Source organism: Pleurodeles waltl, chromosome 6, assembly GCF_031143425.1.
Source record: "Pleurodeles waltl isolate 20211129_DDA chromosome 6, aPleWal1.hap1.20221129, whole genome shotgun sequence".
NCBI classification, from domain to species: Eukaryota; Metazoa; Chordata; class Amphibia; order Caudata; family Salamandridae; genus Pleurodeles; species Pleurodeles waltl.
The window spans coordinates 244568402-244584340 of record NC_090445.1 but is presented as its reverse complement, the minus strand read 5'-3'; the positions used below and the strand labels follow the sequence as shown (position 1 = coordinate 244584340).

At 42.2% G+C, this 15939-nt stretch overlaps 1 protein-coding gene across 1 annotated transcript in view; it reads right to left on the bottom strand.

Moving 5' to 3' along the window:
- ACE (angiotensin I converting enzyme) overlaps positions 1-15939 on the bottom strand; it is a 160071-nt gene that overhangs the window by 72784 nt on the left and 71348 nt on the right. Inside the window, exons 7-10 of the mRNA XM_069238010.1 lie at positions 11400-11572; positions 8347-8570; positions 4726-4870; positions 3821-3919 (exon numbers count right to left, since the gene is read on the bottom strand). Of these exons, the coding sequence (XP_069094111.1) occupies positions 3821-3919; positions 4726-4870; positions 8347-8570; positions 11400-11572 (641 nt within the window). The remainder of the gene's footprint in view (positions 1-3820; positions 3920-4725; positions 4871-8346; positions 8571-11399; positions 11573-15939) is intronic.

Sequence of the window (15939 nt, the reverse complement as noted above, 5' to 3'; positions counted from 1 at the left end):
TTTACCGACTCCTCAAGGAGGTGGTAACCCATTCACAAATGGGAAGGGGGTCTTAATTGGATTCATTCCCCTTTGAAAACAAAAAAGAAAATGTTTTAAGAGCAAGCATTGATGCAACAGGCCACTGCTTACTCCTAAAGAAAAATGAAACGTCAAAGTTTATTTTTTTCCTTTTTAAACGCATTTCATTTTTCTTTAAGGAAAACATGCTGCATTTAGAGAAAAAAATGCCCTATTATCAAGCCTTGGCAAAGCCAATATGTCTTGCCAATGTAAGAGCTATTGGCTAGAATGCAGTGGAATAGAATGGAGTGGTGCAGAATAGAGTAGCTTAGAGTGTAGTGGCATAGAATGCATTGGTGTAGAGTGCCATAGAGTTGAGTGATGCAGAGAAGAGTGCAGTGTTGCAGAGTAGAGTGTTGTAGAGAGTAATGGTGAAGAGAGTGGCACTGAGTGCATTAGCATAGAGTGCAGTAAAGTAGAATGGTGCAGAGAAGAGTGTCATAGAGCAGTAGCATAGATCACAGTGGTGCACAGTAGAATAGAGTAGCATAGAGTGCCGTGGTATAGTGTTCAGTGGTGGAGAGTGCAGTGTTGCAGAGTAGAAGGTTGTAGAGTAAAGTGGTGGAGAGTGGCATAGGGAGCAGTGGCGTAGAGTACAGTGGGGCAGAGTAGAATAGAGTAGCATAGAATGCAGTGGCGTAGAGTACAGTGTTGTAGAGTATAGCAGCGTACAGTGCAGTTGTGCAGAGTAGATTGGCGTTGAGTTCAGTGGCATAGTGTAGGGTGTTTCAGGTTAAAGTATAATGGAAAAGAGCGCAGGTGGCATGGAGTGTATTGGCATAGAATAGAGTGGTGCAGAGTAGAGTACAGTGGTATAGATTGGAGTTGAATAGGGTAGATTGGAGTAGTGCAGGGAAGATTGGATTAGTGTAGCATACAGTGGAGTGGCATAGAGTATGGTGGGCCGGCTTAGAGTACAGTGGTGTAGAGTAGATTGGTTTAGAGTAGAGTGAAGTGATGTAGAGTGGAGTTGTGCATGGTAGAGTGCAGTGGCATTGAGTAGATTGATGTAGAGTGCAGTGGCATGGAATGCACTGGCTTTGATTAAAGTGGTATAGAGTGCAGTGATTACAGTAGAGTGGTACAGAGTGTGGTGGTGTGGTGTAGTGTAGAGTGGCGCAGATTTGAGTACAGTGGCATAGAATGGAGGGGTGCAGATTGGAGTAGAGTAGCATAGAGTGTAGGGCATACACTGCAGTATGATAGAGTAGACTGCTTCAGAATAGAGTGAAATGGTGTGGAGTGAAGTGGTGCAGGGTAGAGTACGGTTGTATAGAGTGCTGTGGCGAAGAGTGTAGTGACATAGAGTGCAGTGTTGCAGAGTGGAGTGAGCTAGTGTGGAGTGGTCAGAGTAGAAGTAAGTGTCATAGACTGAAGTGGTGTAGACTACAGTGGCAAAGAGTGCAGTGGCACAGAGTAGGGTAGCATAGAGTGTACTGGCATAGGGTAGGCTGGTCCAGAGTAAAGTACAGAGGCAAAGAGCGGAGTGGTTTAGAGTGAAGTGGTGCAGAGTAGAGTGCAGTGGCGTGGAGTGGTGGAGAGTAGAGTGGAGTGGTGCAAAGCTGAGTATGCTTAGTGTGGTAGTGCAGTGTCATTACAGACAACACATCTTCAATTGAAACGATCATTGCATTTGCAACTTTACATTTACATCTACTGAAAAACATACACAGTGAACAAACAATAACATGTGGAAGTGTCATCTCCTAGTGTCCTGATTTGTTTTGGTCGTATTAAAATATTTGTTTCCCCCCACACTTCAAAATGACCTAAAAATGTGCATCATTTGTGCTTGCCTAATTCTGACGTATTATGAAATGTCTACACAGATCATTTACAGACATTTAAATTATGTTGTGTGGTAGAAAAAATGACATTCTTCGGCACACCCCCAGTAGCCAGCATGATTGTCACATAATTCCTCTTACTTTGAAGTCACAGAAAGAAAGGTAAACCAAAGGGCCAGATGTATCAATGGGTTTTACCCATTCTGTGTCTATGGGAAAATGTGTTCGTACATATGGCCCCAAGCTAAGACAGAGCCTGACATTTGACCTCTGTCTTTGAATGCACAGCAAATGTGATAAAACAAGAACAAGATTTAAAGGCCTGTTAACAAAAAATGAACACTGATAGGAGGATACAGTAAACAATTATACTCCACGTGAGGGATAAACTCAAGCTGGGCAGCCTAAACAAATAAAGCTAGCAAATAGAGACCAAGCAAATACAAGTTACAAACCACAAAGCCAAAGGTAAGCAATGGACAAAATGCATTCCCAGGGAAGCTTTGAAAATATACCCAAGACGTCTTTTGCAAACTTCACAGCTGTGCTGATTGGCAGGCTTCGACCTAAAAAGCGATCACAGGCATGGTGGTCTGCTGTGATGGCTGTGATTCCTTATGGGTCATAAATTATGCCATACCTCATTGATATCCATGAGGATGAGGTAGGTCGATTTGCAAATCCATTAGGAATCGCTGTTCAGAAAATCATTCTTTTATATATTAGGAATTATGATTTCTTAATTGTGATTCGGTAGGAACTGCAATTAGAAAATCACATTTCCTATTCTTCGTACAAATAGCCCCAAGAGTGCTCGAACAGAGGGATCTTCATAGCATTAACACCTCTCTGGTAGTCACCTTAGCAGTTAATATTTGGATTTATAAGAAGGGATGTGTGAAATTTCAAAGATGTTACCTTGATGAGATAATTATTATTTTATCTCCCAAAAATTCATGAAGTCCAAAATGTTGGCTAACATTTCTGAAATGTTTTGCTAGAAAGGTCTCCTGTGTAAACCTTTTATTGCCTATTTGGATGAAGCTGTGAAGGTCAGTATAGTAACAACAAGGTGAAATACAAAATATGCCCTAAGTCAAGGGCAAGGTTTGTGTCAGAATATATCTATTTATAGCTCTAATGATTTTTGTGAGAGAGGAACCAAATCAATTGCACATAGCAAAGACAATCTTCAAGGTTAAGAAGAAAACATTTAAATTGGTACTGAGCAGCAACTACATTTAAGGCATCCTAAGTAGATACTTCAAGTGACCTAAAATGACTACAGAGAAAACAAAAGTGATGTGGTCAGAGATTTCTAATACACAATTGATATCTAAACGGAAACAAACTTAGAGATGTGGATATATTATCAACTTAGGTATGGTTATAAGGCACTAAGCACAGTTGAAACACTGCTTTAACAAGTGATACATTTGCCATACTTTACCAGACTCCATGTACTATATTTAAAGACAGAAGGCTTTGCTTTTCCAAAGTATAATTCTGCATTTAACATACAAGAAAAATATATTTCCTTTGGACCTCAATAATATTGAGACCTTTTGAATGGCAGTTGCTCAGGGGAAGTTCCAAGTATGTGGAACAAAACATTTTGGCAGATCAAGTTTTACTACCATGAATATTCTGAACTCATTAAAGATTTTTGTTGGCAGCATAAAATATGGATGGATTCTGAACTTCTTTCTCATTATTGATTAACAATTTTCTTCAATTATTTTGAGCTTATCTAGTTGAGTTAATAAAGTGTTGTTTCTGTTTGTTATGTGTGAAGCACAGTGGTTATCTCAGGAAGCCTCTTCATATGGCCTGTATATTCTTAAATCTATCTCCCTCTAACAGGAGGATTTTCAGTAGTTCTGTCTTAGGAATGTATAGCTATTATTCTTCCTAGAGTTAACGTAGTAGAAACCAAATGCCACCACCTTCGATCTGGCATCCTCACTTACCTGATGTACGGGGTGTTTCCAGGAATATGAAACTTGGCACCAGCATCAAACTGGGTTTCATCTCTTGCCAACGGTGGGCAAATTCCCTGATACTTTGTTCTGAAAAGTAGGGCAGAAGGAGTCACAGTAAGATTAAACATTGTAGGGCAACACAACATATAAATAAATAAAATCATGCTCCTCCTTCCTTATTAAGTTTGCTATTTGTTGTTATAGTTTTCAGGTTTGACAGATATTTTAGTAGTCTATCACAGATATCAGCTCTTTAGCTTTTAGGACCATATATGCTCCTTTTTAAGGTGTTTCACAGGTAACATAGACATTTCTCAGTGTATGAATGGAAATTTGGTAAATGCTCTTTGTACTTTTGTCAGGCACACATCTTTACCAAAGGAGTCTCAGACATTTGAATAATACCACACTCTTCCTACTGGCCTTTCTGAAGCACTGGGTAACAGGAAAATCTCCTGAGTTAGCCATAAAATAGCCACCCTCTGGAAAGTTATTAGCAGTTACTACTGTTGTACTCCTATGATCATCCTAAGATACTCATGATTTATTTCTTTACTTCTTCTAAAAAAACACCCACCGTCCAACTCCTCATTTAATGCATGCAGTGCAAATACGTCTTGGCGCTATTACTCACTGTGTATGAAATTTCATCTAGGTTTCCAGAACAAACTTAATATGCACTTAATTTCTACTGAGGTTACTTGTAAACAAATATGCAAATAATTCCCTTTGAACTTTATCATTAGATAAACATGCAAATAATATCCACCAAACTGTTTCATGTGACGAATAAAGTCCTAAATGAGAGTGAGGATACACAGAATCACTCTACTCTAACTTCTATGATTAGTATCTTGAAAAATCTGTAGTAACATTGAAAGACCACAATTTACCTGAGGTACCACCAGTCATAGTTAAAGCGGTTCTGAGGCGTGCGACCACTGAAGACATTCCAGCGCCACTGGTCGATGAGATAGCCAAACGGCAGGAAGGCAATCTTCTCCAGCGCCATCTTCAGCAGGTAGTTTATGTCACTCTCTGTATCGAAAAGAATGAGGATGGAATTAAGATGAGGAGGAGACGGACTCCAGTTGAAATGATCATGTCTCGTCTAGTGTAGGAGAAATTATTCCACCAGAGGAACATTAGCATGAAACCCTGAGCTGAGGAAGTAGCTCCTATCTTACGCCTGAAGGAAGACTGAAACATTGTTCTACCATGAGAGAATTTATTTATGCACAGAGTTTTGCAATAACTATTTGATTCTTTACTCCAATGGCTGTGATTTAGGTCTAGTCCTTAGTTTGAGATATGAACTCAGTACACATTATAAGTGTGAACACTAGTCATCATCACGTGATCGGTGTTAATTACTCATTCTTTTCAGGGTGAAGTTAAAGTCTTTTCCTTAGTGTAATATTGATGAACATTCCTCAGTGTGAGAGGTTTCACTCCGATCTTCAGTGTTAGAGCCCCCAACTCAGTACTCAATTAGCTTGAACAATCAGAGATTCCTCCTTAGTGTTAGATTAAAGTTCGGTCCTTAGTGGTAGATACCAATCCACTCCTCAATGTTACATTCTTGTCCAGTAATCGATGGCAGTTTGGTGAATATTCCTTGATGTAACAATTTTGTTCAGTCATTACTGACAGAGGAGGGGTTCACTTGGGCCTTATTTAGCGATTGGCGGACACGGTTCTCTATCAAAACATGGCAGATGTCTTTCGCACCAGATGACATTTAGCATTAACTATACTTGTCTTGTAATACAGCCGGTGGAGCATTCATGGACATCATTTAGGAGTCGCCATAGGTCACAGATACAACCTCTGGCATTAATTTTGGTACCCCTGGCACTTCCCTTATGACCCTTTCCGTTAGAGATATTGCAACAGTACCAGAAACACAATAGAGAACAATGAGCGAGAGAGATCCCAAGAGCTGGCATAAATCATGAAGTCCAGGTGGGACAAGCCTGCTTAAATTCCCTGTTTGTTAAAGAGCACCCTTGACTCTGGTAAAAGCTCGATTAAGGCAGGTAAAAAAAGATGGAATATGTAGCTATCTTCCTACAGGGAGATGCATGTCCCTTCCAAAATTAGGTCTGGTGTCCGCCACCCGCAGAGTTGCTGGAAAAGGATATTTAATTGGATAAGACTATGTTTATACCAGTTTGTCCTGCATTTTTGTAATTGGTCACTTTGAAGTCTACAACACTGCACTAACTTAATTGGCCCCAACTAATGTTTCACAGTGAGGACAAAATAGTAAGGTAGTCCCACCTCATTGACAAACAGCTGACACTTCTCAATTGTTTAAATTGTCTTTTTAATGTTGCTCTATCAGTACCTTGCATCTGCTGCTACAGACATAAGAAGGTGTAGGGGTATGTGTGTAGCAGTGGGGTGTGGGTACAATGGCCTCTTCAGAGGACAAGAAATTAACGAGAGATGGGTAGAAGGCGTATTTTGATGGTGAATGGGGAAGAAGAAAGGAATAAAGTGAATGGGGAACAGAAAGAAGCAGCGTGGGGAGAAACAATGCTTGCAATGTAAAGAAAGGGAAGTAAAGGAAATAGAAGGAATCGAAAGAGAACGATGAGCAAAAGTATGAAAAAGATGAAGGAGAGATAGAAAGAAGGGGAGAGGAGCAACGTGAGACTGAAGGAGAGGGACAGGAAACAAATAGAACAGCAGTAACGGTGGGGGAAGTGATTACGCATAGAAAGCTGAAAAGTGCCAGAAATGATATGGACAGTGTCAACAAGGGAAAGAATCTAAAAAAGAAGTCTGGTGGGAAACACAGGGAAGAAAGAGAGTTCGATGTGGGCACAGGGGGTTTTCACTTTAATTCAAACTTTGCACTATTTTAACAGTCACCATTTTTACGTAATGTGTGGATCTGACACGAAAATGCTTATCATGTTGAAGTATGCTAAAACTCTAATCTAGGATTTCATCAATATAAAGCTTTAGATATATATAACACTTCACCCACATAAAGTCTGAAATTCTAATCCTCATTTGATATCTGAAAGTCTCCTCTCTGACCAGAGTCATTGGGAGCATGTCCTCAAGCAAAGCATGCGCATTGGAACCTAGCACTTCCTCACGACGCCCATCACTTTGCAGCACAAAGTAAAATCAGTACTCTTTTGCTTAAAGACGCCTACTGAGTTTCTCATCCTTTATACGTCAAATTAGGGCAAGTAAGTAATCCATTTCAAACCTCACATAGAGACAAGTAGAATGGTGTCTAGTTAACCTACCCAAAACTGCTCCTCAATATGCAGTGGTTAAAGAATGCATATGAGGGCTCCTTGAAGAAGGGTGATTACATCACCTAATCCCAAGTCAACAGAACACAGGAACACATTGTTCAACCCACATCCTAACTCAACCAACAGTGCCATACAGATAACACACCTACAACCCCCAATACATACCGAAAAAACAAGACACTAAAGGGCCCAGAATCAAGAGCTCATTGAGCCCATCAATACTGAGTGCATCATGAACCATGCAAACACCACACAACCACACATTCCTGACTGTGCCTACGTGACACTTATAGGGCCTCATTACAAGTTTGGCAGTCAAGAGACAGCCAAACTCATGGTGGCGGTCTAACCGGCACGAACCCGGCGGTAAAGACCTCTGCATTAGGAGTTTTGCGGTTTGGCCGAAGCCAAACCGCCACAATGCTGCCCCAGTCCCGCCAGTACGGTCGGACCGCCGCGGGCAGTGGTGAGCTCCTCCGGGCCAGCAGCAGGCCTAAGACTGCGGGCAATATTAGTCAGCAATAGGTGTTAAATCTGTGTCTAAATTATACCTTGGAGTCTAGTTCTCAGTTCACACTGGAGTCTAGTTTTTTGAGTGAAAGAGGGATCAACCCCTTAATTGGGTACTACAGTTTATTCATTAGTGTTAAGCTGTAGCCAGTCTTTAGTTAGAGATGACAGCTGGACTCTCATTGCAAACTGCTTTCAAAGTGATGAGAAAGTGTATTACTTGTGTTTTGGAATTTAGTGTAAAGTTGGACTCCAATGAGTCATGAGAGTGAAGTTAGAGTCTAGCTGTCAATTTGAGATTGTCTGTTTGAGACTGGAGTTCAGTCATCAGCTAGGGCCCACTCGTAAGAGTACCATGCATAAGAATGAGATTAGAGTTGAATATTTATATCTCACTCCTCAGTGTGAAATTAGAGTCCAGACCTCAGTGTGTTTGGAGTCCAGTAATGTTGGTTGAAGCAAATTAGTTAACCGCGTTGGAGTAATAAGACACAGAAGTTAACTGATGTAATCTAAATGTTTGTATGCCCTCCTCTAATCTCTATCTCACCATGTTCCCTTGAGACATAGCCTCCACCGGGGACTTTAATACCCAGCAGTCTGAATAATCATCGAGCTCAATGACACTACACTAGTAAAGCAGGCCACAGTCTGAGATCAGTCATCAAGGAGCTTTCAGAAGCGATCACCCCGTTGCATATTGTTTGACCCAGAAGACCTTACCATTGTCATTGGTGACACTTTCCAGGAGGCCAATCTTATGCAGATGCCCCGGGGTGGACACCGACAGAGACATCACATCCCCAATGGCCTCATGGAAGCCGGGGTTGGCCCCGCTGCGGAAGGTCACGGGCTGGTTCTGGTACTGCAGGTAGTACTCCACGTGGCCCATTTCATGGTGAACGGTGAAGAGCTGCTCCATGGTGACTGTGGTGCACTGCTTTATTCTGAAAGAAAAAGAAACATACCATCAGGCTGCCGCCTTCCCTCTTAAAAGTGTCCAACTGAAAAAAGAGAGCCTTCTCTCATCCGAACGCTCTTTTGTGCCCTCTCCACTTGAGAGACCTGTCTCTTGGTGGCAAAAGGCACCTGCTGATTTGTCAACCCTGGGCATCAAATCATCTGGTCCTTGGGGCCCATTCCCATTTCAGACACCTGTTTGTATTATTCTCTTAACAAGGAACTACAACAGTTCACTGGCCCCTCTATTTTTTTCTTTTGACCAATGAAGCCCACCCACTGTGTTGACATCTGTATGCTATAAATTGGGAAAAAGTATTCCTCTAAGTTGTTGAGGCCTGTGTGTTATCCTATGGCTACAAAAGCTCTGTATTATTATCTACCCATGGACGTCTCCTCTCAATTTGTTGACTACTCTGTGTTATCATCTGGTCCAGGAAATTCCCTTCCCTAGTCAGAGACCTCTGTTTTGTTCTGCCAGAGTTTGTTTTCGGAAGAAAGAGGTGCTTGGGTAAATACTTTGGGTGAGAGGTCTAATTGATCTTTGTCTCTCAAATGGCTCATGAGAATGGGTCTGTTTCTCGCCCCTTGAACATTAATAGCACAGGTACATGCATTGTTGAGGATAAAAGCAAACACATTGTCACTCTTCCTTTTGTCTCCATGTATTGGCTCAGACTCTATGGACAATAAGGTGTCAATAGTTCCTGGTGCACAATGTTCCTTAACCCGTTGTTTTACATGCTTACAAATATGTAAATGTTCGAGCGCTTCCAGGTGGCATGTGCGATGGGCCACAACCCGTCCTTCCTGGTAACTACCAACTAATATGGTGAACCCCAGGACTCTTAGGCTAAAAGGCTCTAGAGCTTTGATTGTCACCGATCTTCAGGGAGAAGTCCTAGGGGTAAGAGGGTCTCTTCTGTAGCTTGATTGTGGCAAATAATTGCTAGAATAAAATCACAACTCAGTCAAATAAGATTCTTCATATTATCACATCCGCAGCGCCAAACAGCAGCAACTTGAGTGTTGTTTGTAGGGATGCAGTGAAATGCACTCAATAGCCAATGCCCTCTCACGTGTCTGCTAGGTTTAAAATGAGGATACTCTAAAGACATAGGGGGTCATTCCGACCCTGGCGGTCATGGACCGCCAGGGCCGGGGTTGGAGGATGCACCGCCAACAGGCTGGCGGTGCATCAAGGGCAATTCTGACCGCAGCGGTAAAGCCGCGGTCAGAAAAGGGAAACCGGCGGTTTCCCACCGGTTTTCCCCTGCCCCTGTGAATCCTTCACGGCGGTGCTGCAAGCAGCGCCGCCATGGGGATTCCGACCCCCTTCCCGCCAGCCTGGTTCTGGCGGTTTTCACCGCCAGAACCAGGCTGGCGGGAACGGGTGTCGTGGGGCCCCTGGGGGCCCCTGCAGAGCCCATGCCAATGGCATGGGCACTGCAGGGGCCCCCTAACAGGGCCCCACATTGATTTTCAGTGTCTGCCTAGCAGACACTGAAAATCGCGACGGGTGCAACTGCACCCGTCGCACACCAGCAACTCCGCCGGCTCCATTCGGAGCCGGCTTCCTCGTTGCTGGTGCTTTCCCGCTGGGCGGGCGGGCGGCCTTTTGGCGGTCGCCCGCCAGCCCAGCGGGAAAGTCAGATTGACCGCCGCGGTCTTTTGACCGCGGTACGGTCTTCTGGCGGTTCCCGCCAGACGGGCGGCTTCCGCCGCCGGTGGGGGTCAGAATGACTCCCATATTCCCTTAACTTATCAACAGGATAGAGGTTTATGGTAAAGAAATGTCCCTGGGGTGGTTCCTCTAGCGAAATGACTCCCTACTGAAGCACAAAGAATACTTAATGACCTTTGCACCATTTATTGTCTGCTTATGTGTGTGCCACCTCCAATCCCGGGGACTAGAAATGGTTATGTGTGCAGGAGAGACAGAGTCAGTGTCTTCTTATCTTGTTGTTTTCTTGCTAATGGCAACGTGTGCCTGCTATCTAAGAAGGAACAGCTGCTGCAGCGACACCGCTGGAAAAAGGGAGAATGCAAATACTTTGGGTGCCATAGACAATGCCAATGCCATGCAATGAATGGCGACTATGACAACACTCTTACTTTGTTTGTTGATTGGTTCAGAGACTCTTGTGAAGTGAAGAATTCCACCCATCTAGACATGTGTGATAGCGGTGCAGTGAAGCACTTTAAATAATGGTTTCATATATTTTGATGTTCTTGTTGCAAATAGTCTTTTTTCTGTTACTAAAATTTTGGACTAGGGATATTTGTCATTCAGAGTAAAGTACTGATGCCAGGCAAAACCAGACACCAGTGATCCATTTGCAGTAATCCTCATGTTTTGCAAACCACTTCTTTACAGCTTGACAAGCAGAAAAAAAGATCGTCTATTTTGGATTTTTCCAGCCTTCTCAAATAAGTGACTGTTTCCACATATATCAAAAGCTAAAACTAAAGTAATTAGGTATTAACCTATAGATTATTGATTGTATTATCTGTGCTTTTCTTTTATGATTTTTACACTAAGACCTTTAGAAATGTAAGTACCACGAAACAATTTTAAAGGTGTAATAATGAGCGACATTTCCAAAAACAAAGCTTTAAATCCCAGGCTCTGCTTTTGGGTGCTCAGAGCAGAAGCTTTGAGTGGCTGTGGCCTCGGATGGAAAGGGACGCCATCACGTGCTGAGAGCAAGTTCTCAGACTTTCAGTATATTGCATTTAAAAAAAATTAATGCCCTTGTTTCCCAAATCCCTCACTTCATGTTTGGATCTCCTTTGTTTGCCTCCTGCTTCTTCACCTGAAATCCTTGCGGTTGTAGAAGTCCCAGGCGGAAGCATGGCATACAACTTCACGCCCATCTTTCGGCTTTTCCAGCATTGACTTTTCCCAGAACTCTGGCGGCATCTTCAGAAGGCCTAATGAGGTGAAGAACTCATCTGAGACGTTGAACATGTATTTAGCATCCCAGTTCTGCAGAAGCACAGAGAAAGGCACAAACAGTTAAGAGCAGGAAGAATATGAAACACATTGGTGACCAGTAGAGAACGTCTGTGCCAGGATTGACAAAGGAGACTATTTCAGGATTCTTAAAAAAATCCTTTAGGAAAGTAGTTTGGCCTGCTAGGACAGTAATAGGACAAAAGAACCTGAAAGTAGCTACTAGAAATTCCATAAGGCATCTGGAATTTAGACTAATATTTTATGGTAAATTAATATAAAAATATTGTATTAGTTCCCCAATATGATTTTTCATCAGAAACCCATCAGGTGACTTTGTACAGGTTCCCGAGAGACTTTGGCCAGATCTCAACCAGTAACTACTCAATTTCTGATATTTTTCTGCCAACTGACTGGTGAAGGGAGAATGAGAAGGAGAGCATGCGGTGAATAATAGAAGGATGAAGGCAAAAAAAAGCCAGTTAGAAGGATTCAAAAGGCATGGAAGGCACGAGAGAGGGAGGAAGTTAGAGGGAAAGTTTCAAAAAGTGTGAGAGGTAGAGGGCAAGCAACAGAAAGGGAGTGTAGGATCTAAGGGGGGAACATAGAATATTGAGAAGGAATAAGGCAGGGCTAGGAGAATGAAGTATGGGAGGCAGTGATTGAGGAGGGGAAGGAATAAGGAGAGAAGCAGGTGAGGAGGACACATGGCAGGTGATATTGAAGGAACAAATGTGGAAGTCTGGAGCAGGTAGCCTGCCTGACAAAAGGTATAGAGTTTGATTTTGGGAGCTAGAACAAAGAAAGAGTAGGCAGATAAAGGGGCAGTCAAAGTTGTCTCTAGAGCATACAATACAATAAGAAAGCGCACAGAGTCAGGATGTTGAAGTGAAAATGATAGGCTCTTGAGGCAGTATACCTTGCCTTTAGAGGAGAGACATTGGCAAAGTGATCACACCCAGGAGGATGAGACTCCTTAAGGGTCAGTGATGTCCACGGCCACACTGAAAAGGGCCGCAACAAACAGGCTCCACTATGCCCTAATGCTCTCCTTGTCTTCTGAACTTATTAGCAGCATTACTTTCATTTCCTATATGCTTACTTCTGTTTTTTCATGCATTATATTGTCACGCTACTTTTTCACAACCCGGAAATGGCTTCTGCTCTGGTTCAGTGTGTTGCTTTGTTTACTTCATTTCCGCCCTTTCTTTGTCTAGCCCGGCATCCCTCCCCTCATTGTCTCCAGACTCCTTTCTGCCCCCTGCCTGCCCCTTTCGGGTAATTCCCTCTTTCCCTGCCCACTTCCCATTTGTCCACTGACGTCATGTGCATGTCTAAGAGGCTCTCAACCTTCTCAATTTTGCAGCTGGACTTTGGAAATTCATCTTCTTCGCTCTTCACATTTTGCAGATCCCTGTTTGTCCCTTCTACTCTTCCCTTAGGTTTGCAAAATACACATTTTTCGCCTATTTTGCTATATTCTTGTTTTACTTTTTTGCTATATTCCTGTTTTACTTTACTTGTCTGGCTTGTTTACTTTTCTGCGCATGCATTTTATGGTATGAATTTATTTACCACTTTTTATAGTAATATTTCAATGCTACTTCTTCATCATGTTCCAGAGTCCCTCTTATTACGCTGCTTCCATTTTACAGTTTTATTGCTTAAAACTTACTCTGGTAGTACTAACGTTTGTTTTCCGGTTTCATTTTCCTGATTTCTTCTCTCTTCCGTCCTTTTCTTACTTCTCTGCTTCAGTCTTTCTGTATAATTGCTTTCTTGCCACATCCAGGACACTTCGTCATTAGCTTCCTGTTTCTTTCCTATTTTTTTCATAGTCTCTTCTTACAGTTTTGCAGTCTCTTTAAAATGTTCCCATCTCTTCGTACTATTTTTCTGCCTTCTTTTTATTTTACGAATTAATTCCTAATGTTTCCCAGCTTCCTTCCTTCTATTATCTTCCTTTCTCTGACATCCTGTCTACACCTCACAGTCTTCTAGTGCCCTTCTTACAGTTTCTTTGCTAGCCTCTTACTATTTTCGGGCTCCTTTTTACCCTTTCTCTGTGTCCCTGTACATGGCTCTCTGTTTTACCATTTTCTGTTTTCTTTCAACTTTTCCTTTGATGTAGTCTTACTGTATGTCTGCTTGTGTGGTATTTTCCTGCTATTTCAATTACCGTTTTATACCTGATCACCACATTACCATTTGCTTGGTTCGATTTTCTTGCTTCTGCTTGCTATTTTTCTGTCCATTTTCTGTTCTTATGCCTCTTTCCTACCATTCTCCAGCTCTTTCTTACAAATTTCCAGTGCTTTCTTGTGTCTTTCTTATTGGTTTTCTGCTTCTTTCTACGTATCGGTTCCTCACCTACTAGTATTTTCAAGAACCTGCTTTGTCACTTTTCTACATTTACATTATAAGTTTCTTTGTTTTGTCCTTCATTTTCCAGCTTCTTTCTTACTATATTGATAATTGCAGCTTGATGTTTGTCTGGTTTTCTCTTACTATTATCTTATCTCATTTAGGCTCAGATTTACTAACATTTTGTGTCATGGATGTGCCTCATTTTTAGTGCAGCTGTGACTCAAAATGTTTTTTGTGATTTGGTTTTGCGCTGGATTTTTCCCAAAAAGTAAGGCAATTTAGCACACAGTGCTGCCTTACTTTACTGTGCGGCAGGGATGTGTTCTATCTGTGGAGCATGGGTGTTCCCAGTCATCCACCCATGGATTTTGATGCATTCCCACAATTACTAAGATGAGTAAACTTGGAATTGCGCCAAAAGACTATGCTTCCCTGAACCATGCATAACAAGGAAAAATATCCTTATTTCAGCTCGTTACTTCCTTTTTCCATGTGCACTGCATTCTGCAGCACACATAGAAAGAAGAACATGCTTTTAGAGATTGTTTTTGTGCAGGAAGGGATGCCTGTGACCTATGGTGCAAGGTTGCCTGCAATGCTGCTAGGCTGCACACAGTGCACCAGCGTACAGACAGAGAATGAATGTGCGATGCCTTAGTGGACATAGTGAATTTCTGCTCTCTTCGTTTCACAAAACGCAGCACAGCAACTTTGCTTGCTGTACCTGCACTGTGTGAAAAATGAGTAAATACCCCCCTTAGTTTTTTCTTCCTCCTTCATGTTCCTTCTTAGCTATTTTCCTGCTTCTTTCTAAAAATGCAATTAATTTCTTGCTAATTCCCTACAGTTTAATTGCTTTATTAACATTTCCTTTCTTCCTAACTTTAGCTGAGGGGTGCATGTCAGCGGTGTCCATATGCTTTGTGCTTCTACTGCCTACCTCTTATCATCCACCGGCTCCTAAATAGGCGTAGGAATGAAGCGAAGAGCCTGTACGCCAGCTACAGCTCTTAAACTTGATAAACGTCTTGCAACTTATTGAGCCACTGCCCCATTGTCCTTTCGCCATATCATTTATTTAGATTTAAACTTTGTGTCTTGAGATACCGGGAGCAGGACACAATTAGGCCACAAATGCCCTATACTTTAAATTCCAAAGTGATGGCCAGAAGTAAGGAATCATAAGCTCCTAGGAAACCTGCCTCTAAACAGAGAGAAAGATCAAGGGACCGCATTGAGTAAAAGGCTCAGTGGAGGGCTGATGACAGGCACTCCGACCCGCTTGGGATCATACACCCAAGATGGATTTTTGTGGTACATCAAGAAGCTGGATCCCCAGCTCACCCTTCCCAGTTCTTTTCCCACCAAGTAGACCGATGTAGGCCAGTGACCCCGACAGAAGGATCCTTTTCTGCATCAAGCCGTATTCAGTTGTAAAGCAAACCAACTGTGAGTTACCAAAGGATGTAAACAGAGAGTGGTCAGCTAGTGCAAGAGCAAGTGCCAGTGATGGTTTTATTGCTGGCTGACCATACAAAGTCCATGCAATCTGTCCTTCATGGGACCTTCAGAAGGAGACGTTGATTAATTGTCCAGGCATCAGTCAAGTCTTACTGTGCTTCCTCGGTGGAGTATTAAACATTAAATACAAATTTTCAAATGATGAAAATGTTTCTTCCCTCCACACTGGCAAGAGAAGATTATTAGAACTCGGCCTTAAATCTCAGGGCCAAGCCGATACCTGGTAAAATACTCTGCACATTTTACTGCCTCATTCATATATCACTTCTTCTTCCTTACTAGTTTCCTGCTTCCATCGTTTTATTTCATGTCCCCATGCTACTTTCCTGAATACAACTTATGATTTTCTTCCTTCCTTACATGTCCTTTTTCTGTTTTACTGTTTCTTCTGCTTTCCACTTACTAGTTCCAAGATTTTCCTTTAGTATTTTTCTCGGCCTCTATTACATTATTGGTCTTTTCTTTCATGTTAGCTTTCTTTCCTATTTTTTATTTTGTTATGACTATTTTAC